Source organism: Macaca fascicularis, chromosome 1, assembly GCF_037993035.2.
Source record: "Macaca fascicularis isolate 582-1 chromosome 1, T2T-MFA8v1.1".
Lineage (NCBI taxonomy): Eukaryota > Metazoa > Chordata > Mammalia > Primates > Cercopithecidae > Macaca > Macaca fascicularis.
Window position 1 is genome coordinate 38,490,863 of NC_088375.1, and position 25,055 is coordinate 38,515,917.

General features: G+C 42.0%; 2 protein-coding genes across 3 annotated transcripts in view; one reads left to right on the plus strand and one right to left on the minus strand.

Annotated features, from left to right (window-relative positions):
* Window positions 1-22,038, minus strand: part of STX6 (syntaxin 6) — a 50,300-nt gene extending 28,262 nt beyond the window's left edge. For both annotated transcript variants that reach the window (XM_005540156.5, XM_074028329.1), the window contains exons 1-3: window positions 21,749-22,038; window positions 4,661-4,830; window positions 1,968-2,062 (exon numbers count right to left, since the gene is read on the minus strand). In XM_005540156.5, coding sequence (XP_005540213.1) covers window positions 1,968-2,062; window positions 4,661-4,830; window positions 21,749-21,783 — 300 coding nt within the window. In that variant the 5' untranslated portion in view covers window positions 21,784-22,038. The remainder of the gene's footprint in view (window positions 1-1,967; window positions 2,063-4,660; window positions 4,831-21,748) is intronic.
* Window positions 22,039-22,153: 115 nt separating this feature from the next.
* Window positions 22,154-25,055, plus strand: part of LOC102136518 (major histocompatibility complex class I-related gene protein) — a 31,713-nt gene continuing 28,811 nt past the window's right edge. Inside the window, exon 1 of the mRNA XM_015446040.4 lies at window positions 22,154-22,272. The gene's annotated coding sequence lies outside the window, so the exon portion shown is untranslated. The remainder of the gene's footprint in view (window positions 22,273-25,055) is intronic.

Below are 25,055 nucleotides of genomic sequence, written 5' to 3' on the forward strand. Positions count from 1 at the left end.
AACTTTGGATTCTTCTTTCCCTTATACCAACGAACTTAATTTTCAATATATGAACCTCTAAATTTCAATCTGAAAACTTCCTAAGTCTACCTTGCAGAAAGAATAAATACAATGATTAAGGTTAAGGACATATGCTTCACTGCAAGGCCCCACTTAAATATTAACGTCTATAGGAGTGTCCTTCAAAAAACCTACTACAAAAAAAAAAAAAAAGAAAAACTTATACAAAATAATTGGGGATTTACTTATCTTACAAAAAATATGTCACCTAACAACAAGGCTTCCTCATCCGAACAGTATTTTGAACTGGCTAGAGATTAAGAATGTCTAATCCAAACACTCACTGTGGATGGGGTATCTGAGGTTCAGAAAGGTTTCTCCCTCATTAAAATGTGGGTTTCTTTATAAACAATTTACATCTATGTATATAGAAAGGCAACTAATGAATAAAACAAGTAACAAGAATATATAAAGTTCAGTGATAATCTACCATTTGAAATAATTTCCAAAGGAAATCACATGATATTAAAGACTTTGGCAAACACATACTAAGGTTCCTGCCTAAGATGACTCTTAAAAAGCCATATGTTAGCACTGGTATGATCCCAAGTCTTTTTATTCAAGGAAGCTGCTTTCTAGTACATATGTTAAAGACAGCTGGTTCTCTTACATCTAGTTATGCTAATCAAATGGCTTAGCCATATAGTTTCAAAATATGAAACATTTTAATGACACAAGATTGTACTTAAATAATATTTTTTCTTAGATTATTTAATAATGGGTATTATTCTAAATAACTTAGAACTAAAGATTTGTTCACTTGGATCAATTTTTTACACTCTGATAGATGCTTGCTTGCTCTGGATAACTCTGGAATGGCTGTCAAGCAGTTACATATGGAAATGTCAGTAACATAGGTTGCAAGAGTTCCAGAAGCAATTCAGATGGCGGAAGAGGCTGCTATCCAAACCCAGTAAGAGTCACTCTTCAACAATGCAAAGTGATTACCAATCAATCAAAAAACCAAATGGTTTCTACAATAGTAATTGTTTTGTTCATCAAGAAATAGAGTACACTAAGAAATAAAAAGTGAGAAAGATAACCAGCTTGAAGAAACTAGAGATATGGACAAGGGTCTAATCATTCAGGATGACACCATTTGAATGTACCCTGCCCAAAGCCAGCAGATTACTGTCTTATTTTTACTCTCGGAAATAAGCCTGACAGGCCGGGCATGGTGGCTCACGCAGGTCATCCCAGCACTTTCCGAGGCCGAGGCAGGCGAACTGCTTGAGTTCAGGAGTTCAAGACCAACCTGAGCAACATGGTGAACCCTGTCTCTACAAAAAATTAGCGTGGTGTGGTAGTGCACGCCTGTAGTCCCAGCTACTTGGGAGGCTGAGGCAGGAGAAACACTTGAGCCGGAAGGCAGAGGCTGCAGTCAGCTAAGATCGTGCCACTGCACTTCAGCCTGGTCAACACAGTGAGACGTCGTATCAAAAAAAGAAAGGCTAAAAACAGATTTCTTTTTCTTCAATCACAGAATTTTGTTTTTTTGAGGGTGCAGTGACATGATCATAGCTTTCATGATCCTCCCACCTCGGCCTCCCATCTTGGTCTTCCATGTAGTTGAGACTACAGGTGTCTACCACCATGTCCAGCTAATTTTTCTATTTTTTTTTTTTTTTTTTTTTTTGTAGAGACGGGGTTTCATCATGTTGCCCAGACTGGTTTCAAATTCCTGGGCTCAAGTGATCCACCCACCTCTGCCTCCCAAAGTGCTGGGATTACAGGCATGAGCCACTATGCCCAGCCAATCAGAGAAATTATATGTGGGGAAGCTCACATTTGATTCATATTTAAAAAGTGGTTTCAGAGGTGACCTATTAGTTTACAATTAAGGGAAAGAGCTCTAAGAAGTCTGGCTATTTCTTATACAGATAACACAATAAGATCATATTCCTTACCCTGACAACTTGCCGAGTACTTGTAATGAAGGCTTTTCTTATACTCAATTCAGTTGCATCGAGGTTAAATTTTCTAGGATTTGCTTCAACTATGCGTAGGTCAAAAAGTCAAGGTAAAACAATTTCATCATCGAAGCCTGACAACATCCTGTTAACTCACTGAATCTCTCACATGCAAACAAATAAAATCTGGCTCACGCTTTCTGAAAACATAGTCAGCTGGACACCAATCATTCTCCGACTTCCTCTGCCTGCAGCCACTGGAGGGAGGATCCCTTTGCCCCAAGACAGAGATGACCTGTCGGATTAAGAAACACAGCCCCCGCTGATGAGCTTCACTACAAACACTTAGGGCTATCTGACCACAGCTGAGCTGGGTTCTTCCTGTTTGCCAACCCTTGTGTCTATCCTTTTTTGACTCCTGATCATCTTTACTAAGCCAGCTTTTGCATGTCTTTTTCTCCTGCCATTCCAAACCACTTCCAATTATGCCAAGATGCTAACCCTACTTCTTAATCTAGGGAGATCAGGCCTTCTTCAGAGAAGCTGCCCTCATTCCCTTACCCTCTGGCCTGGTCCGCCGCACCATGTCAGACACTCGCACAGCTCTCTACACTTCTCTTTCATAGTCTGCAAGTATCTATTTGTGTTATTATTTGATTGCCATCTGTTCCGCATCCCTATCCACTCAAAGTTATGTGAGGGCTGGTATAGTGTTTATTAATCTAATCTCCATAACCAGCAAAATGCCTGGCACATAGTATACTCAATAAACATTTGCTGGTTGAATGATGAGTATCTATTAAAACTTTTGTATTTTCAATCTCACATTTTCTCTATCTCCTCTAACTTTTTTTCCTTCCCTCCTGTCTCAACGGAAGAATTATCTCCCTGTAACTGTGCTTTTGATCCTGCCCCCTCACATATTTGCCACTAATCTTAGAGAACATACTTGCCTTTTAATAATTTAAAAGGTACCCGCGGTCATCATGAATAACAAAAATTTACTCCATGTATCAACTGCATACGAATCTGTGCTAACTATAGGGTGATCCTGACAGAAGCTGGTTTTCTTGATGCTTTATCTCACTTAGAGAAAAAACAAAACAGAACTCAGAGCATGCAAGTGGCATATCTTCCATCTAAAGTTTTGGTTAAGTGGGATTTCCAGTTGAAAAGAAAAGGCCATATAATGAAGTTTTTACAGTTCTCCAGTGCATGAGTCAGATCAGTGGACTCACTTCACATCAACACCATGAATTAGCAGAACAGATCTGCTTTTACTAAATGCAGTTTCATGGAACAAGATGCCTCTTTGATGGACGGCGCCCATTGAACATCACTTCTTAAACATGACAGTCTACAAAAAGATTTTTTGATCTCTAATTACCAAAGTGTAACACTGGCCTATATGTACCTCTATATGATGATGACTGCTGCACTATTACATAAGCTGTTTGCCAGGCACCGTTCTAAACTCTTTACCTGTATAATCCCAATAATCCTATGAGCTAGGTACTCTTGTTATCCTAACTTTCCACTAAAGAGGAAACTGAAGCACAGGGGGTTAAGTGATGGGCCCAAGTAACATGGTAACTGGTTGTGATACTATAACATAATAAATACAAATTTGGTCTCTGCACCTCATTCCTGGCAAACAGCTCCTAGATCCCTTAGAATCTCCAGAGTGATGAGTATCTTTTGTATGTTAATGGCATAACTGATGGTGGGGGGGTTTCTAGATAGCCTCAGGATGAGGGGCTGGTCCCCAGAGAAACCAAGCATGTGATTAGACAGTTGAAGCTTTCAGCCCCCTGCTCAACCCCACCCCAGGGGAAAGGGACTGACGGCTGAGTTGATCACCAATGGCCAACTGATGCGATCAATCATGCCTACGAAATGAATCCTCCCCAAACACCCAAAAGGACAGAGTTCAGGAAGCTTCCAGATAGGTGAACATGTGGAGGTTCCTGGAGGCACCTGAAGAGGGCCTGGAAGTGCTGCACCTCTTCTCCTACACCTTGCAAGCATCTCTTCCATCTGGTTATTCATCTGTACCCTTTGTAATATCCTTTACAATAAACGGATAAACCTAAGGAAACTGTTTCCCAGAGTTCTGTGAACTGCTCTTGCAAATTAAATTAATTTGATCTATGGAGGGAGTTGTGGGAACTCCTATTTATACCTGGTCAGTCGGGAGCACTGGTCACAACCTGGGGCTTGCAACTGGCATCGAAGTGGGAGCAGTCTTGTGGGACTGAGCTCCTAACCTGTGGACCTGATGCTATTTCCACGTAGACAGTATCAGAAATATCATACCGACTTGTGAGGGTAGAGACATTAAAAAAAAAAGAGAAACAGGGTTTTTTTTTTCCCCCTTTACATTGGTGGAGCCAGGACTTGAACACCGGGAATCTGATTCTGGGGTCCAGAGTCATAATCATTACACCATGCTGCCTTTAAATATATATATATTTATAGTACAGGATTTGTCACACACTGTACAAGAATGTGGCTACTCTACCTTAACTTACTGGGCAAATACTTTAAACATATCATGGTACAAGGAAGAGCAACAAACATCAATCAATTATAAAAGAAAATGTTTCAACTACATAGTGGAAACAACTGGAGAAAAACTTGTCTATTTGTCTGTTTACCCAAAATGGCACAGACAGCACAGAAAAGGATATTGATGGTTTCATCAAGGTCCTCTAGATCCCACTCTATGCTCCGGAGGTTGTTTCTCAGCTCGTTGGTGGTCCAGTCGATTTCTTCCCTTGTTGCTGTGGAGGGGTCCTGGAGGAGCTCTGTCCATCTCTGAAACAATCCCTGGGCAGTGTTGACAGCTTTCTGTACCTCTCTGTAATCAAGATGAGGCAAAGGAGAGAAATTACAGGCAACATTCCATGGACAAGTTACTGAAGGATTTAGGCTAACATTTATGATCATACACCATCCTCAGCAACCACCATTCCCACAGAAGGCTCTTCACAGACAAATATCAAAGTTCAAAACTTTGATACACAGTCTGAGTATTATGTTCTCAGCTGATGCTTGGAATACAATATCCATTATTTAAGCAGCTACAATATCAAGTTTGTTGGGGAAGGACAAATTTAATATTTTTCTCTGAACAGACTATACATAACAGTATAATGAAGCAATCCTACAAATCAACTAAAGGGCAATGGGCATTCCCACATGCTTTCACTTGGTGTGATAGTATTAATAATTTATACTCAGATGAAAAAGTTCTAATATAGCCTTTCTTTTCTTGGTATGGGAGGAATGAGAATGCTGGAGGGAAGGTTACTCTTATATAGCTCCCGTTTTATTATAGGTTAACAATTTTAATCCGAGAAATTTTTAAACTCAAAATCTTATTTCCAAACATTATTAGCTTTAAATATACCTACTTTCCTTAATTAAGCAATACCATATACCAGATTAGCGTTTGTTTTTGTTTTGTTTTTGAGATAGAGTCTTACTCTTTTGCCCAGGCTGGAGTGAAGTGGTGCGATCTCGGCTCACTGCAACCTCCATCTCCCAGGTTCAAGCGACTCTTCTGCCTTAGCCTCCCAAGTAGCTGGGATTACAGGCGCCTGCCACCACGCCTGGCTAATTTTTGTATTTTTAGTAGAGACGGGGTTTCACCATCTTGGCCAGGCTGGTCTCGAACTCCTGACCTCAGGTGATCCACCTGCCTCGGCCTCCCAAAGTACTAGGATTACAGGCATGAACCACCGCGCCCAGCCAGATTAGTGTTTTTCTTGTTCAGAAAATGAGACGAGGCCATTAAGTGCTATGATCTAGCGTGTTTTTAGATTAGATATAGTCACAAGATTTTAAGAACTGTTACCCCCACCATTGGGCCAATATCCACCATTTAAATATTATAATCTAATACTACCACATATAAAAGCCAAAAAGGAGTCATTTTATAACCATATGGTCTCTCATGTTTAAAGATGATAATCCCACTACTCCCAAACTATAAGAACTGTTTTGATTCTTCTATGATTTCTTCTGGAACAAAGACCACAAAAAAGTGTTCTAGATGATTATGGTGTTTGTTGTCTATGGCTTTAAGACAGAATTCACACACATCCTATACCCTCTGACGTTTCAAGTACTGGAAAAAAGAAAGCACTAACAAAAATGAAGAAAAGCACCTTACAATATTTAGGTCTATGGCATACTGACGAGAGCTAAGAGGCTGAATGTTAAACAGAGAATACAGCTACTAGGCGCAGGCTGAGTAAATAAGCAAGCCAAATGGACAACAAATCTACCAAGGTCTATTCACATCTAGTTTACAGCTTAGGCAAGTCACCTCACTGTTCCTTTCATGTCAGCCTTTAGACTTTCAGTGCTAACGAGAAACCCTATTTAAGATAAAACGGGGAAGAATTAAGTGAGGTGCAAATCTATTTTCTTTACTCTTTATGGGATCTGGGTGATTCAGTGGAGAAAGAGCTATGTATCATTCCTTAATGCAAAGTAAGTCATCCTTTGGTATCCTGGGGGGATTGGTTCCAGGACCCCCACGGGATACCAAATCTGCAGATTCTGAAGTCCTTATATAAAGTGGCATAGTATTTGCATATAACCTACACACATCCTCCTACATACTTTAAATCATCTCTAGATTATTTATAATACCTAATGTAATTTAAATGCTATGTAAATTGCTGTTATACTGTATTGTTTAGGGAGTAAGAAAAAAAAAGTCTGTACATGTTCAGCAAAGATGCAACCATTCTTCTTTTTACTGAATATATTCAATCCTGAGTTGGCTGAATCCACAGATTTAGAACCCACAGAGATGGAGGGCTGATTGTATTGGTTTATTTGTAAGTACTGAGTATCATCTGCGATAATGTAAGACAGAGTTAAAGAGGTATCTGTAAAGACATCTTTTAAAGAATATAAAATTTATCAATTCTGTAAAGTAAATATGAATTCCTTTTTGAGAACTAGAAGCCTCAAACCAAGAAGCCTTGGGCTAGGGCTTAGGTTTGTTCTCCACCACCAGTACACAATTATGATGCTGGAATTAAATTCTAAGTAGCAATCTACGAACTTCTTTGGTCTCAGGAGACTCCTTTGAACTCTTCAAAATTATTGAAGACCCCAAAGAGCTTAGAGTTATGTGTACTATATATCTAACGCTATTTACTATATCAGGAATTCAAACAGACATTTAAAAAATATTTGTCAACTTTAAAATGTGAGCTTACATGTTAACAATGTTTTTATTTAAAAAATTCTAAAACAAAAAAAATGTAGTGAGAATGGCATTGTTTTACATTTGTGCAAATCTCCTTAATAAATGTGGATTCTCATATCCATTTATACCATCAGTCTGTGGACATACATTTTGGTAGAAGCATATGATAAGAATCCAGCCTCATACAGATATATACTTGGAAAAGGGAGGAGAATTTTAATAGTCTTTTCGGACAATTGTGAATGTACTTTTTTGATAGTATACCAAAACTTGACAAGTGGCTGTTAAAGGTTAGCTGCAATGTGGATCCTAAAACTGTATTAAAGAACTTTTTAGACTTTCTTATTTTACAATAATAATTTTCTTGTTTTTCTTAGTTTACCAAGTAAAATGGGAAGGAGTATCTCAGTCATTAGGGAGCTTTGTTTCCCACACACTACAATCCATTGGTCAATCTTATACAGGCTGAGATTCCATTATCCAAAATGCTTGGGACCAGAAATATTTGGGATTTTTTCAGATTTAGAATATTTGCATTATATTTACCAGTTGAGCACCCCAATCTGAAAATCCAAAATCCAAAATGCTCCAATGAGCATTTCTTTTGAGCATCTTGTTGGTGCTTAAAAAGTTTTGGATTTTGGAACATTTCATATTTGAGATGCTCAACCTGTACTTTGGATCTTTTACTTTTGGATGATTTTATAACATCATGTACTGGTCATTAGGAAAGTATTAGTCTACTGAGTACTGCAGAACCTCCAAATACCAGCTCATTTCATTACACAGTATCCAAAATCATATTTGTTACTATCACCACCAATTTCATCAGAAAAACTTAAGTATTGGCAATCTGTAAGAGCACAGCAGTTGATATAGGCTCTCCAAAATTCTGGGTTTTGTTCTGTTTTTTTTTAAACAAAAGACTTTATCACGGGTAAAAATACTGTCAGTTATTTTCCATGAAGTGACAGGTTCACCTCATTCATTTGTGAGAAAATATCTCGAGAATTTTTTAGACAATTCTGAGATTTGAGAAAGCCTGCAAGTCTGAGGAACCAGTTTATCATTCTCTCCAGTAAAAATGAGATTTTGCTAGAGGGAAAAACAGCTATTTCAACTTACAACCCAATCACATAAGTGCTTTTCTTAGAGACAACCATTTTATTTAACAATACATCACAAAAAAAGCTCCATGTACATTTCCATTTTGCCAGTGGAATATTAAAATATATACTAAGGGAGAAGATATTTACAAATTACATATCTGATGAATGACATATCCAGAATATATTTTTTTAAAACTCTCAAAACTTAGTAAGAAAAACCCAATTAAACAAGGCCAGGCGCAGTGGCTCATGCCTGTAATCCCAGCACTTTGGGAGGCCAAGGCGGGTAGATCACTTGAGGTCAGGAGTTCAAGACCAGCCTGACCAACATGGTGAAACCTCCTCTCTACTAAAAATACCAAAAAATTAGCCAGGCATGGTGGCGGGTGCCTGTAATCCCAGCTACTCAGGAGGCTGAGGCAGGAGGATCACTTGAACCTGGGAGGCAGAGGTTGCAGTGAACCGAGATGATGCCATTGCACTCCAGTCTGGGTGACAGAGCAAAACTGTGTTTAAAAAAAAAAAAAAAAAAAAGGGCAAAAGATTTGACCAGTCACCTCAGCAAAGACATACATATGACAAACAGCACAGGAAAAGATGCCCAATATCATTAATGACATGCAAATTAAATCTTCAATTAGATACTACTACATATTTAGAATGGATTACAATGAAAACAAAACTGACAATGCGAAGTGCCTGAAAGGTGGTGGTGTAACCGGAACTCTCATACCTTACTGGTGGAAAGGCACAATAGTACAGCCATTTGGAAGAGAGTTTGGTTGTTTCTTAAACATATATTTAACATATGACCCAAAAGTCCCACTCCTAAGTGAAATGAAAACTTGTGTTCACACAGCCTGCATTTTTATAGTAACTTTACTAATAACAGCCAAAAATTGTAAACAACCCACGTCCTTCAACTAGTGAGTGGATAAACTGTAGTGTGTGTATATATATATATATATAAAAAAAACAGAATACTATTCAGCAATAAAAAGGAACAAACTACAGCTACATACAACAACAGACGAATCTCAAATGCATTAGGCTAAGTGAAAAAGCTAGACTCAGAAGGCCATGTACTATACAATTTCACTGACATAACATTCCGGAAAAGGCAAAATTATAGGAACAGGAAACAGTTCAGTGTTTTCCAGGTGCTGGACGTGGGGGAAGGACCAGAAGGCATACAGAGAAACGTTTTGGGGTGATGGATCTGTGTTATATCCTACTTGTAGAAGTGATGATTACACAACTATGTGAATCTGTCAATTTCACAGACGTGTATACCAAAAAGGTTGCTTTTCACCGTAGGTAAATTTTAACTTTAAAAAAATGAGAAAAATTATACTTGAGGGTCAAGATTTTATAAAATTAATAAGTTTTACTGTTTCATGAAGAATATTCTTTTGTTTGTTTGTTTGAGACAGAATCTCACTCCGTCACCCAGACTGGAGTGCAGTGGTGCTATCTCAGCTCACTGCAACCTCCGCCTCCTGGGTTCGATTGCTTCTCCTGCCTCAGCCTCCCGAGTAGCTGGAATTACAGGTGCGCACCACCACACTCAGCTAATTTCTGTATTTTTAGTAGAAACGGGGTTTCACTATGTTGGCCAGGCTGGTCTCAAACTCCCGACTTCAAGTGATCCGACTGGCTTAGCCTCCCAATGTGCTAGGATTATAGGCATGAGCCACCGTGCCTGGCCTCATGAAGAATATTAAGGGAATATATGACTTTTTTTTCCTTTTTTTACTGTTAGTACAAAGTGATGAGGAATACCACAGAAAGCATGGCACGGCACCACTGCCTTGATTTTTGGTAAGGCACCAGGAGTTTTAGCCACCACAGCTTTGGTACCATCAGTGCAAATGTCAACACAGTGAAAAAGGCAGATAATATCTGAATATTATCATGAAAAGAGTTTTGAGCTGGTAGATCCTTCTGTGATCTACAATGTCTTAAGACACCGATAGTCAGATTGGAGTCGGGGAGTGTGCATGGGTGGATTCTAGTGGCACTCAGTGTGAAGCAAGGAATCCTTAAGCATGCAAGAAGTAAAGCATGTCCTGAGTAAAAAATGAAAGAAATGGCAGGAATTAGAAAAATGCTACAAAGCAATTGCAGAATAAAGCTCAGCACCCGACAGGCCTGACCAGTGAGTTGGCTTATTCCACTCTAAAGCTCTTACTTTTAAAAACAGGATTTCTGTTTAGTTTTCGTTTAGTAACACAGACATAAGAAAGGTAAACCAGTCGTTATTTTACATTTTTAAGATGGATGTTTTAAGGGATTACAAAGGTAGAAACTGCCAACAATGGCTCAGATCTTGAAAGACAGCCAGAATCTGCAGTGTATCAAGGAATCCCATCACAATAGCAAGCAAAGAGGTCTCTCTAAGTGTAAAACCTCCCAACCATTCTTCCAATATCATTTCAGCTCAGCGTTAGCCTGAAAAAGAAGGCATGAACTGGGAGCAGAAACAATGTTGGTCACAAGTCTTATTTGGAAGCCAACTATTAACGGTAACCAGCATTTTCAAAAGCACGTGGGATTTCTAAACAGCTTCAAAAGCCACAAGACACACCTAATAATGTACAAATCTAACCAGGGAGACAACCCTCTCAATTCAGAACCACTTGTTAAGTACTTGCAACTAAAAACTGAAGGTTACTTGGCATTCCAAGTAAGTCAATTCATAAAACAGTAGCATATCATCATGTCAACTATTTGAGATTTGTGAGGGTTTTTACAAGAGAAGTGCCCATCTATGTGATTTCACATTTCTTTCTCAGGAAAGGCAAGGGACTTCAGGATCAGTTGGCTAGTGATGCATGACCCACAAATGCCCACCCACCACTGCTGTCTGTTCTACACAGCTAGCCCATGTGAGCACTGCACTCTGTGCAGAGCACTTCATTTTGAGAAGCGCTTCCCGCTGAGTGAGCAGCTACAGCTACTGACTTCTTAGGCAACAGAGATCCATTTTTGTCTGTCTCCAGAAAAGTGACAATCGCAGATAGTGCTTCTTTATCCCTTATCTTTATGTCTGATTTAGCTATTTTTTTCCCAACTATGTAATCAGAAAAATTAAAGTCCGATACCCAGAACTTTCCATGAGGGAGTATACCTTGAAGCAGGTACACCTTGAATTTTCAGAGTTCTTCAGCTTAGCAAACACTTGGTAAATAACAATCTGCTCACCCACAGCTTGGAGAATCATGTCCGGCAGCATTTCACTGAAAACTTGCTGATGACTTTCCTAGGAATTATAGTTTTAGCTGCTGACCCAGAGAAGCCTTTTTCAAATCCCTGAAAGGCAGCTATCTCCACACATCAAGCAAATCTTGCACTATTTGTCACACATGCTGCCCAAAGCAGTCTCGTCTGATACAGGTAGCATTTCGTGGATACCAAGAGCCAGTGCTGGCAATACTAGGGATGTGGCTTTTCCCCCTTGCTGTCTACAGAACAGCCCATCAAAATCATGGGACCTGTCATCTTCTCATGGACTGAATTCCCTACAGACACCAGAATGAAGGCTCTTCACGGCAATTCACCCCAATGCCCACAGGACCACTCACAATGCAGAGCTTTCCCAGTAAGTAGCTGTCAAAAATGGAAACACTGCCCACATCTTTGAAGAATGTATCTTTTGGGAAAAACAAAATAAAGTCATCCAAGCATCCAGATTCTTTTTCTTTTTTATTTTTTTTTTGAGATGGAGTTTCACTCTTTGCCCAGGCTGGAGTGCAATGGCACGATCTCAGCTCAGCTCACCGCAACCTCTGCCTCCCAGGTTCAAGCAATTCTCCTGCCTCAGCCTCCCGAGTAGCTGGGATTACAGGCATGCGCCACCACGGCTGGCTAATTTTGTAATTTTAGTAGAGACAGGGTTTCTCCATGTTGGTCAGGCTGGTCTAGACCAAACTCCTGATCTCAGGTGATCCACCCACCTTGACCTCCCAAAGTACTGGGATTACAGGCGTGAGCCACCGTGCCCAGCCAATTCTTCCATTCTTCATAAATAAAAAGTTGATGCTGACAGAACCAACCTCATTTGTTTTTGAAGTTAGCCCAACATTGATCCCTTGTCACTGACAGTTGAGCCTCTTTCATACAACCTCCCAATCTGGTATACCACCAAACTAGCCTCTGGGGCCACAAGTAACACATCCAGATGTCCAAAAAAAAAAAAAATCACAAAATTTTCTTACTTGTATCTAACCACGTTTGCCAAGTAAAATGAGAAGAATATCTCATTTTATATGGTTAGATACAAAAAAGCCATTAGGGTGCTTTTTTCCCCAGTATTTGTCATTCAGTTGTACCAACAAATTGCATAATTGTAGCCACAACCCCCATCATCCTTTTCCCTGTTGTGGTTGAGGCAGGGTCTCACTATGTCACCCAGGTTGGAGTGCAGTGGTGCAATCACAGCTCACTGTAATCTTGAATTCCTGGGCTCAAAGGATTCTCCCATCTCAGCCTCCCAAGTCGCTAGGACTACAGGTGCACACCGCCATGCCAAGTTAATTTTTTTTTATTTATTGTAGAGACAGGGTCTTGCTGTTGCCCAGGCTGACCTCAAACTCTTGGCCTCAAGTGATCCTCCTGCCTTGGCCTCCCCCTTCAGCCTTTTTATTTCTCCTTTCTTCTTTGCCCATGCTGGCAGACTCTGAATTGGCATCTGTTCAAGTTATTGTGGTTATTTAACAATGACCCCAAAATGTAGTGATGTAAAACAACCATTTATCATGTCATGTCATGGAGTCTGTAGATCAGGAATTAGACACAGCACAGCTGACCTGTCCCTGTTCCACAATGTCTGGGACCTCAGCTGAAAAGATTAAACAGGCTGGGGCTGTAAAGGCATCACATCTTTCCATCTCTCCACAGTCTGCATGCATGTTCTAACAGAGTGGCTTCAATGTAACTGGACTTGTTACATGTTAGCTCAGGGTAGCCTACGCTTGTGTCCCAAGATGAAAGATGCAGACAGAAGGTATGCTGGTTGCCTTTTATGACTTAAGCTTTAGGATTCAAGCAGAGTCACTTCTGCTTCAATCTGTTAGTCAAAGCAGTTTATAAAGGTCTGCCCAGGTTCAAAGGAAGGGAATACAAACTCCAGTTTGATAAAAGAATGCCAGCTTCACAATTTAAGAAAAGCAAACAGCGGGGCGTGGTGGCTCACGCCTGTAATCCCAGCACTTTGGGAGGCCGAGGTGGGTAGATCACCAGGTCAGGAGTTCCAGACCAGCCTGGCCAATATGGTGAAACCCTGTCTCTACTAAACATACAAAAATTAGCCGGGTATGGTGGCATGCGCCTGTAAATCCAGCTACTTGGGAGGCTGAGGCAGAAGAATCGCTTGAACCTGGGAGGAGGAGGTTGCAGTGAGCCGAGACTGCACCACCGCACTCCACTCTGGGCAACAAGAGCGAGACTCGAAAGAGGAAGGAAGGATGGAAGGATGGATGGACAGAAGGAAGGAAGGCAGGCAGGCAGAAAAGTAGCACAGGACAGAACATTTATTGGTGCAGCCATCATTGGAAAAAATACAATCTGCCACAACTCCTTTATCTGGGACAGCACCTACTCTGCAAGTCTCTTTACAGAGGAATACCCATTTCATCAATACAGTAAAAGAGGCTAGTCAAGGCTGAAAGTTTCCATTCTAGTAATGAAACGTGAAAAACTCAGGTTGAGCGAGCCTCTGCAACCACATCAGACTCCCACTTCTCACTCTCCTCCAACTGGTTCCTGCCCCATACCCCACAAACCTGGTTTCACCAGCAATCTCTCTGGAAAGAGAGGAGCTCTTTTTATTGCTTGACTTCTACATTCACGTCGTTTGTCCTTTGTATTTGAAAGGAAACACATGCACAGGCACACCCTTTACTTTACTGCCATTTCCAAATTCAACCACACTGTACTATATTTTGTAATTACTCTTGTGAAAATGAAAAATCATTTTTACTCAGTTACCTACAACGATATACAATTTTTGACCCTAACTTACTGCTGCTTCCACAACTCGACCAATGACACTGCAGGTCAAAGTCAGGAGTGAATTTAACTTGTCCTCATTTTTGGTGCACTTGACACCATGGTCCATTATATCTATTTTCTTGAAACTCTCACTTCCTCTGTCTCTGTGACATTGTGCTGTTGTAGTTTTCTACCAGTTTTCTCCTTCCTCTTCCTCCACTGGATCCCAATGTTTCTCAGCACTCTTTTTGTGGCCTCTATGTGCTCATCAGCATTCACTAGTTCAAAGTATCCCTCTTAAGTTGATGACTCCCCCACTACACTTCCAACCCTAACCACTCAGCAAGGCTTAATTCCTGTATCTTTAGATGCCTATAGGATCATTCCATTTGCCTAAAACCAAACTAATCATATCCTCCCTACAGAACATAATGTATTCAAAACAAACAAAATAGAAAAATCTGCTTTCCTTTCTAGCTTCCTCATTTCAGCCAACAGTGCCACCGTTTTCCAAGTTTCAACACTTGTCTAGACAAGAGTCATTTTTGACTCCTCCTCCTACTTCTCACCTTGCACAACCTCTATGTAAATCCAATCACTGAATTTTTAGATCTGGATGGAACTTTCAAGATAATCTAGTTTGTGCTCACTAAACAAATAAGAGACCTTGGGGCTCAGACATATTGGCTGCTTGCCTCAAGTTCTTCCAACCCTGATTATGAGACACTTTCTATTACCAAGATTTATTTAGTTGCATTTTTGCAAAGCTTCCACAGAGACGGAGTCTTGCACTGTCACCGGGGCTGGAGTGCAGTGGCACAATCTCGGCTCACTGCAAAAGAGGGTTCAAGCGATTCTCCTGCCTCAGCCTCCCAAGTAGCTGGGACTACAGGTGCCCGCCCCCACGCCCAGCTAATTTTTTGTATTTTTAGTAGAGATGGGGTTTCACCATTTTGGCCAGGGTGGTCTCGAACTCCTGACCTCATCATTCGCCCTCCTCAGCCTCTCAAAGTGCTGGGATTACAGGCATGAGCCATCGCACTTGGCCCACAAATCTATTTTCTTTGTGGAATCAGAACATCTGGGTTTGAACTCTTAACAGCTGACTATAAGCAAGTGAATAGTAACTGCTAGTTTAAAAACTGCCTCCTGATTTAGAATTTATGATAGAAATCACATTAAATTTAAACTCCTCAGGCAGGTATTCAAACCCCCTCCCACTCCTACTCCTAACCCAAACTGGCTGACTTTAATACCAAGCATGGTTTCTCACTAAAACAAATTCTGTTTCAGTTGGCAGGTATTCTTCCCCTCTTTATCTTTCTCATTCCTGGTTCTAGACTTCTGCTGAGTTGTTTCCCCAGCCTGGAAGAGCCTTACACCTTAGCAGACACTTCCTTCAAGGCCCAGATTGACCCGCATTCCCAGTATAGGTCTTTCTTTTCTTTCAAATCTCCACAGCATCTCAACTCTACTGCAAAATCTTACACAGTGTATCTTTCACATATCTGCATAGTGTTCTCCAAACTAGATGGCAATTTGAGGAGCTAAATAATATTAAGCACTCAATAAATTTATAATAAAAGCTTGCAAAGTTGTTTTTACAATGAAACACTGGATTCTGCTTTTCAGAAAGTATTAAATGAGATTTGATTTACATTCAATTTTACTGGGCCAAAATTAACAAACAAGGGTTATTTTTTCACAGTGACTCTACCAATAAACAGTTTTTCGACGTGAACAGAATGCATGATGCCCTCGAGGAGCTCATAATCTAGTGTTAATAAAGCTAGATATGCAGACAGAGAAGGTTAAAGAATACAACATATACCATCTTATTCATTTGCTTACATTATTTCAACATCAATCCACAGCCAAAAACCTGGAAATAAAACCATTATCATGCTGGGCACGGTGGCTCATGCCTATAATCCCAGCATTTTGGGAGGCCCAGGTGGGCAGATCACTTGAGGTCAGGAGTTTAAGACCAGCCTGGCCAACATGGCGAAACCCCATCTCTACTAAAAATACAAAAATTAGCCAGGCATGGTGGCGGGCTACTCGGGAGGCTGAGGCAGGGAGAATAGCTTGAACCCGGGAAGCAGAGGTTGCAGTGAGCCGAGACACGCCACTACACTCCAGTCTGGGTGACAGAGTGAGATTGTCTCAAAAAAAAAAACAAAAAAAAAAAAACAAAAAAAACTATCCTCATCAGACACACAAAACCTCCAAAGCAATAAAACAGCAAAGAGCCATGACATTCACGCCTTTTATCCATAGGAGTGGCTCACTTACACTCTATCTCCACATGCTTAGTTACATGGTTTTCTTCTGGGTCTGATTAGAAGCTGCAAATTCTAAAAGGAGGCTAATTCTAAAAGCTTGTCAGCAAGGGAGGAAAAAAACTACAGAACTAAACGGTCAAAATGCGTTCACTCAACAAACACTGAGTACGTCCCTACTGAATACAAAGATGAAGACTACAAGATTTAAATATGATATTTTCACCCAGTAGATTAGTAAAGATTTTTTTAAATGAAAATCCCAGTACTGGGAGACAGGGAACTGGGTCCCTCAAACACTTTGTGGGGCATAGGGGAATATTCTGGAGGACAATGTGGTAGTATGCATCCAACGCTTTGCTGTGCATGCCCTCTGAATTAGCAATTATGCTCCAGGAATACAGGCTATGATAATCAGAAGCAGCAATACAGACCTATGACAAGTAGGCTTATCACCACATTAATTGTAGTGTGATCATAAATATAATTTATCCTCCAGGATGGACATTTTTATGACAAAATATAATGCAGTCATTAAAAGCTGCCACCCAGAAGTTTGAAGGATATAAAGAAATACAGATGAAAGTGTCATAAAACAGGCCAGGCGTGGTGGCTCACGCCTATGATTCCAACACTTTGAGAAGCCAAGGTGTTTGGATCACCTGAGGTCAAAAGTTCAAGACCAGCCTGGCTAACAGGGTGAAACCCCATCTCTACTAAAAATACAAAATTAGCCAGGAGTAGTGGCGCACATCTGTAGTCCCAGCTACTCGGGAGGTGTGGCAGGAGAATCACTTGAACCTAGGAGGTAGAGGTTACGAGGTTACAGTGAGCTGAGATCATGCCACTTCACACGAGCCTAGGCAACAGAGTGAGACTCTGTCCCCCCCGGCCAAAAAAAAGAAAAAGTCATAAAACCATATATAAAGTATAATCCCAATTTTTAAAATGACCATATTATATATATATAATATATATTTATAATAAATATATAAATCCTGGCCTTTCCACATATAAGCTTATAAAGTTGAAGTTTTTTACTAAGTTTCATTTTCCTTATTGTGAAATGATGACAATAATAATACCTACTTCATAAGGATAAAAAAGAGCAATCCCTGTTGTGGGATTCTGTTCTGAACAGGACATTGACAATGTCAAAACCCGCCAAAAGGAGCTTCAAACATTCAAGCACTAACCACTGCATGTTTAAGTTACAACAGCTTTCTAACTGTTCTGCTTTTTCATTTTTCCTCACACTGATGCATCCAACACTACTACCAAATCAATATTCCTAAAATCCCAATTTCATGTCATTTCCTTGCTTTAAAAATCTGCAATGGCCTCAAGATGAGATTCTCCTTAGGCCAACATAACTTGACCCTTTTTGACCTGCACTGGGAAGTATTGACAGTAGCTGTGAAATCAGGTTGTTCTAATTTGAATCCTGAGTACACCACTTATTAGCTGTGTGACCCTGGGCAAGCAAGTTAACCCCTCTAATACTTCCTCAGCTTCTCATCTCTAAAATATGGCTAGTATTCATCATATGGGTGTTTTTACAGAGTGAAAATTCATATAAAGTGCTTACTTAGCACTTCATATGAATGCCTGGCACTGGAGATGCATCCTTTAAATGTGAGCTGTTACTACTGCTTCCCTAAACTGTATACTCCACCTGGGCTGCTCTTCTAGATCATTTCTAACACACACTGCCCAACTTAGGACTTTTGCTGGTGGTGGTCTCACCCATGAGGCACCATTCCATCACAATCACCACCACCAACAAAGAGTATGTGCTCAACATTTACACTAAATATTCAAGGTGTAGGCTGGAAATACAGGAAAAAACAAAAACAAAAAAAACCAGTCTCAACCCTCAGAGCTCCTAGTCTAATAAAGACAGAGGAAGAGGTCCAATAATTCGGGGAAGCACTTCCTGGAGGCAAGGGAGATGCTTACACTGACTCCAGAAGGCTGCGTGGGTGAAGCAGGCAGTGTGGGTGCACGTAGAGTAAGAGCATCCAGTACAGCAATCATAGTCACTGTACTGAGTCTGGCACTGCTGGAGTACTAAGGCAAAGGGAGAGCAGAGGCTAGATCAGGGAGGTCAGGAAGTGTTGGCACTTTATTCTGCAGGCCAACAGCAGCCACTGAATAATATTAAGTAGGGTACACCTGCCTGGGGCTCTAGAAAAGCTTACACTGTGCTGTCCAATACGGAAGCCACATACAACTACTGACTGGAAATGTGGCTAGTGTGACAGAAATTAAATTTTAATTAATGTAAACTTGGTAACTGACATGCAATTCAGTTATCAAAAAACTTTTATGTATATTTGGAACAATTAAGAGTATGTAGACCAGGCGCGGTGGCTCACGCCTGTAATCCCAGCACTTTGGGAGGCCAAGGCAGGCGGATCGAAGGTCAGGAGATTGAGACCATCCTGGCTAACATGGTGAAACCCCATCTCTACTAAAAAATACAAAAAATTAGCCAGGCATGGTGGCGGCCACCTGTAGTCCTAAAAAAAAAAAAAAAAAAAAAAAATTACCCAGGAAATACAAAAATTAGCAGGGAAATACAAAAATTAGCCAGGTGAGGTGGCACCCACCTGTAGTCCCAGCTACTCAGGAGGCTGAGGCGCAAGAATCGCTTGAACCTGGGAGGCAGAGGTTGCAGTGAGCCGAGATTGCACCACTGCACTCCAGTCTGAGCAACAGAACGAGACTCTTGTCTCAAAAAAAAAAAAAAAAAAAGAAAAAAAAGAGTATTTAATGAATTTTAAATACAGATAAATTATTTCTGATGAAAATTTAATGTCCAAATTTAAATGTGCAGTAAGTGTAAAATATGTATTAGATTTAGAAGACTTAGTGCAAAAGTAAAATATCTCATCAATCTTTGTATTAATCACACGTCGAATATTTTGAATGTACTAGAGATTACATTAGAATTAATTTCACCTGTTCCTTTTTATTTTACTGTGGCTACTAGAAAATGTAAAATGACGTACGTGGCTGGCATTATACTTCTATTGGACAGCACTGATCCAATAGATCCCAGGACAGCTGAAAGAGGAAATGAGACCAGAAGCAGGAAGAACAATTAAAAGATTCTTTGATAAGCATCCAGATAAAAGAGACAGGCTTGATTATCTAAATTCTGCCCATCTTCAAAACGTAATTCAAGATATACTTATTGCCTCCAAAAGCTTTCCTAATCCTAACAATTCCCAAGGAGATGCCTTTCTCTGAACTCCTGGGGCACTCATCATCTGCAGCATTCACTTCAACACTCATTCATTTGCCACCTGTCATTTCTACTTAATTTTGGGGTAATTTGTTTCTCAGATTAGACTAGAAGCTCCTAGGCCATAATTTAGGCATCTTTAATTTTTCCATGCTGTGTAATGCATTCTTGATACTTTTAATAAACACAGGTGCATGACTCCCAAAAAATCTGGATACACCTTCATGGGTGACTTTACCTTTCCACAGTAGAAGGTACTGAGAATCTCTTTTCCTTCAAGAACCTTAAAGACAGGAGCTAAAATGATGTAAAAGTCAATCAAAACTCCGAACCAATGTTCCAATAAAGTAGTGATATTTAATCAGTGAACAAGCATTAGACGACTGTATTGGATACCGTCAAGAAAAAAAAAATGCCACGACGGCAGAAGAATTTAGGCTTTTGACAAATTCCATAAAAAGTCAAACAAAAAATTTCTGATCATCTCTGATCTCCACTGCCAGAGATAACCTTTGCCAACCTAAGCATTAAGAACTTTCAATCAAGGAAAAAACACATTTTTAAAATTAACCCCTAATCAATTCTTCTAATAAATATCACATTTTCCAGGTAGGAAGTCACATATTACCAGTAAATCTACAACTCAGCATTTTCCCATCTAAATTAGAGTAAGGTGAAGAAAAAGACCTTTCCAGGGAAATGTTAAGAAATATTATAAGTGTATTTTACTGCATCATCGATAAAATCTTTCACCTAAAATGCCATTTAAATTTTCTACAATACTTGAGTATACAACAGCCAGCTTGTACCACTACAAAAATAGGAAGCTAGCAGCAACTCGTTAAAAGCAAGGGACATTCTGTGATCAGTACTGATTTGGGAACTTTGCAGTTTTCAGATTTTTCATGTTTGACATTTAAAACAGAAAACTGACACGTTTCTAATAAGAAACTAAAAGTTACATCAGAATTAATCTTCTTGCATTTGTTTAATGGCTACAAAGTGGATATTACAAAGTGCAGTTGAAGTTTCTATCTCCAAAGAAACAATCGAGCAAGATGGAGTTAGGACAGCTTACAAGGGAACAGAAGGCAGTTCTATTCTGAAAGGCAGAAGAAATAGGAGAAACCTGTCAAACAGCCTGGATGATATCAAGGAGTTAACAAGCAACACTCATTTCCTTTAGCACTGTGAGAAAATTCCGGTTGCTAATAGAAAGCTGAGGAAAGTTTGGTTTGGCTTGTTTCATTTTGTTTTCCTTCCAAATCATCACTGAGTATGAACGACTGCTTTCCTCTCCTCACATTACTCAGTAAAAACTCCCCCCATTGAATTGTCTTCCTGTGCCCTGCTCCCCAGCCTCCCAGATCAGCCCCCGCCCCCGCCTCCCTCCCAGCAAACGTGCTCAGACGCCTCTGGGCTTGTTGTGGTCTCGCCAGTCCTGCGGACGAGCGCTCCAAACTCAATGGACAATGGAGTTCACCCCCGTCAACACGAACTACAAAGCTCAGGAGGGCCATTTCCCTTTTCCTGCCCAGATGCTGTTTTCGCTCCTTCGAAGCAAGGTCCCATGCTCGAATAGACGGCCAGTGTGAGCTAGGACCTGCGTGTCTCCTTCTCACCTGCAGAGCTGCTGAGCCCCTCGACCCCCAAATAAGTTGTACCGCAGCGCACAGGCCAAAAAGGCCCCACCACCACCAGGGGCTTGGCTGGGGACAGTGGCTTCACCGTCCAGGTAGGGATGCAGGAGACGTCTCTGGACGCTTGGTCATGGCCCTCAAGACTAAGCCGTCTCCACTGTGACCCCTCCCCAGCTCCAACTTGCCTCCCCTCCCCCTACTGCGAGAAGACCGAGGAGGTGCGGGCAGGCAGCACCGCCACCTCTTCCTCCAGTGGAGCCCTCGGCCGACACTCACCCTTTCACCACAAAGAAGGGGTCCTCCATGGACATGGCGTCCCGGCCCCGGCCGCCTCCACCTCCACCGCGCACAGAGCGCCCGTGCCTCCCGGCCTCCTTCCGCCCACCCGGCCTGTTCCCGCAGCCGCCCGCGCCTTAGACTGGGGGACGCCAAGCAGCGGGCACGCGCGCAGGCCAGGTGCACGGGACCACCGCTGGTCCAGCACTCGCTCAGCACCACTGGCCGAATCCCGGACTCCAGAGCCGGCCCCCTCTGCAGCCTCCAGTCCCGGCTCCTCCCGGCGAGTCGGAGAGCCTGACCCCACCCCCAGGACCCTCGGCTGCGGCCAATCACGAAAGCCGCCTGAAGCACGACTTCCGTACCCCACTCACGTGATCAGGGCCTGCCCCTCCCCCAGTGGGCGGGGCCTGGGCCTGCGTCCCTCCGCCCTGGAGGCGGAGCCCTCGGGGCGGAGGAGGTGGGCGGCTTTCTACCGCCCTCTCCTCAGGCTTGAAGGTGAAGAGCGGCTTGTTCCCTCAGAGGTAGGCAGTCGGCTTTTCAGGATAAACTGTAGTTGTACCTGTTTTGCAAAATCCTCTTACCTTTCCTCTACTTTTAATACTTGATTTTGACAGTATGTAATTTATAAATCTATCTGGTCCTCGACTTAAAATGAAGCATAGTATCTGATTATGATGCTACACAGCTCCTTCAAGTAGGGTCTTACTTTGTGTTGGAGAGTGTGCTAAAAAGTTGTGTATGCATCATCTCAGTATTCTTTGGGGGAAGGTATTATTCCCCTCCTTCCCCTTTTTGGGGGGCAGGGACTCTCTCTGTCACCCAGGCTGGAGTGCAGTGGCACAATCACAGCTCACTGCACCCTCGACCTCCTGGGCTCAAGCGGTCCTCTCGCCTCAGCCTCCCGAGTAGCTGGGACTACAGGTGAGAGCCACCACGCCCAGCTGATTTTTAAATTTTTTGTAGAGATAGAGCTCTCAGTATATTGCCTAGGCTGGCCTCGAACACCTGAGCTCACAAGACCCTCCTGCCTCTGCCTCCCAAAGTGGTGGGATTACGGACGTGAGCCCCTACGCCATCCATTTCTCCCATTTTGTAGATGAGAAAATAAGTTCAGAGAGGCTTCACGACTTCCTGTAGTCACACAGCCTGGACAGAGCAGAACTGCAGATTCTGTGCACTTTCCACCAGATGGGGTGTACTTTATGTTGCTGTACATTCTGCAAATAACCATGTAAAGTAATTTTTCATACAGCATATGGTGCCTCCCAGGAGAGCGCACCTACAAGGAATAAAGAAGGGGCCAGGTATGACAACTTCCTCTCACTGTGGTTCAAGGACTATTCTAGAAAACATTTTGCCCAGAACCTTAGCCAACTCATATGCTAGATATGCTGTGGAGTTTGTGGATGAGGATTGTGGACTTTGATTGCTGAAAATCATTGAGCACTTAGTGTGTGTGTGTCAGGCAGGGTGTTAAGTGTTATCTCGGTTGCTCTTACAGTGCGATAATTACTGCCATCATGCCCATTTTATAAATGAGAAATCTGAGACTCTGGGAGGGTAAGTGACTTGCCCAAGGTCACCAGTCTGGAGATGGCACAGTCCTTGGAGCAACACAAACCCCGTTTAAACCTTGGCTCTATCGTTCAGCTCCTCATCTATAAAACATAAATAATAATAGCTAGTTCATGGGTTGTTGTGATAGTTAAATAAAAATGCGTGTAAACCTCAAGATCCCAAAGGATTAAGTTACTGAAGTCAGGAAAACCAGTAAGGACGCTGCTAAGGTCATGTGGCGTGAAGGGATGAGGGCCAGACCAGGATGACAGCGATTGAGAACAGAGAGGAAGGAGTGAATCTGACAGATGTTTCAAAAGGAAAACAAGACTGAACACCTAGACATGATGAGGGGCTGAATGGGTTTTGAGAGGGGAGAGAAGAGAGGTGAAAGCCAAAATCCCTGGAGGAGCGAACAATGGAAGACAGATGCAGGGAAAGGAAGCAGCGTCCAGTACTAGTGATGCTAATGTTTAGTGGGAGAAAACTGTTTACTTAGTTGGGGAGGTGAAAATGGGTCATCGTTCATTCTTTTAACAAGCACATGTAAATTGAGGGGCAGGTGAGCATGGTGTTGAAGAGCCATCCTTGGAGCCCAATTGCTTGAGTTTAAATCTCAGTTCTGCTACTTCCTGATTGTTGCATCTCAGGCAAGCTGCTTAATCTCTCACTATCCTCAAGTGTGAAATAGACACTGTAATAACAGTGTCTATTTTTTCTTTTCTCTTTTCTTTTTTTTTTTCTTTTGAGACTGAGTCTCGCTCTGTCCCCCAGGCTGGAGTGCAGTGGCGCCATCTCGGCTCACTGCAAGCTCCGCCTCCCGAGTTTACGCCATTCTCCTGCCTCAGCCTCCTGAGTAGCTGGGACTACAGGCGCCCGCCACCACGCCCGGCTAATTTTTTGTATCTTTTAGTAGAGACGGGGTTTCACCTTGTTAGCCAGGATGGTCTCGATCTCCTGACCTCATGATCCACCCGCCTGGGCCTCCCAAAGTGCTGGGATTACAGGTGTGAGCCACCGCACCCGGCCCTAATAACAACTTCCTCATACAGTGTCATGAGGTGATGTGTGAAAAGTGCTTAAAACAGTGCCTGATAATGTGCTCCTACTGTGTGCTAAGCACTGAGGACACAGGCATGAACAAGGCTTGGTTCTTGCCTTCAAGGAACTGTCAGACTGGTGGGAGAGACAGGCTGGTGGGAGAGATGCACAGTGAGAGAAGGGCACAGGTTGCCATAGAAACAGCGACAAGATACCAGTATATTTGTGTGTTTCCGGGGCTGGGGCGAGGGGTTCCTAAGCAGTGACTAGAAGCAGCCAGGAAACGGGGGCCATGTTGCTGGAGTGGAAGGAAAAGGATGGGGGCAGCAGGAGCTAAGCCTGGAGGTGGACAGGGTCAGATTATTGGGGCCCTTGTTTGTGATGTTCAGAGTAGTGGATGCTTCCTATGGACAGTTGTCCATGGGGACTGAGGGAATGACAGGGTCAGGTTGGCATTTGAGACAGATGCTTCAGTGGCTAGGTGGTCATGGTCCAGAGGAGGGGTGAGAGTATCCTGAGCTGGGCTCGTGACAACTAAGGTGGAGAAGAGTGATGCATTTGAGACATACTTTAGGGGCAAAGTTAGTGGACTTGGTGACTGATTGGTTCAGCGTATGGAGGCATTGATGAAAGAAGAGGGAGGAAGGCTTCTGGAGTTGTAAGTGGGTAGTATTGGTTCCAACCATCAAGAAAGAGAGCACAAGAG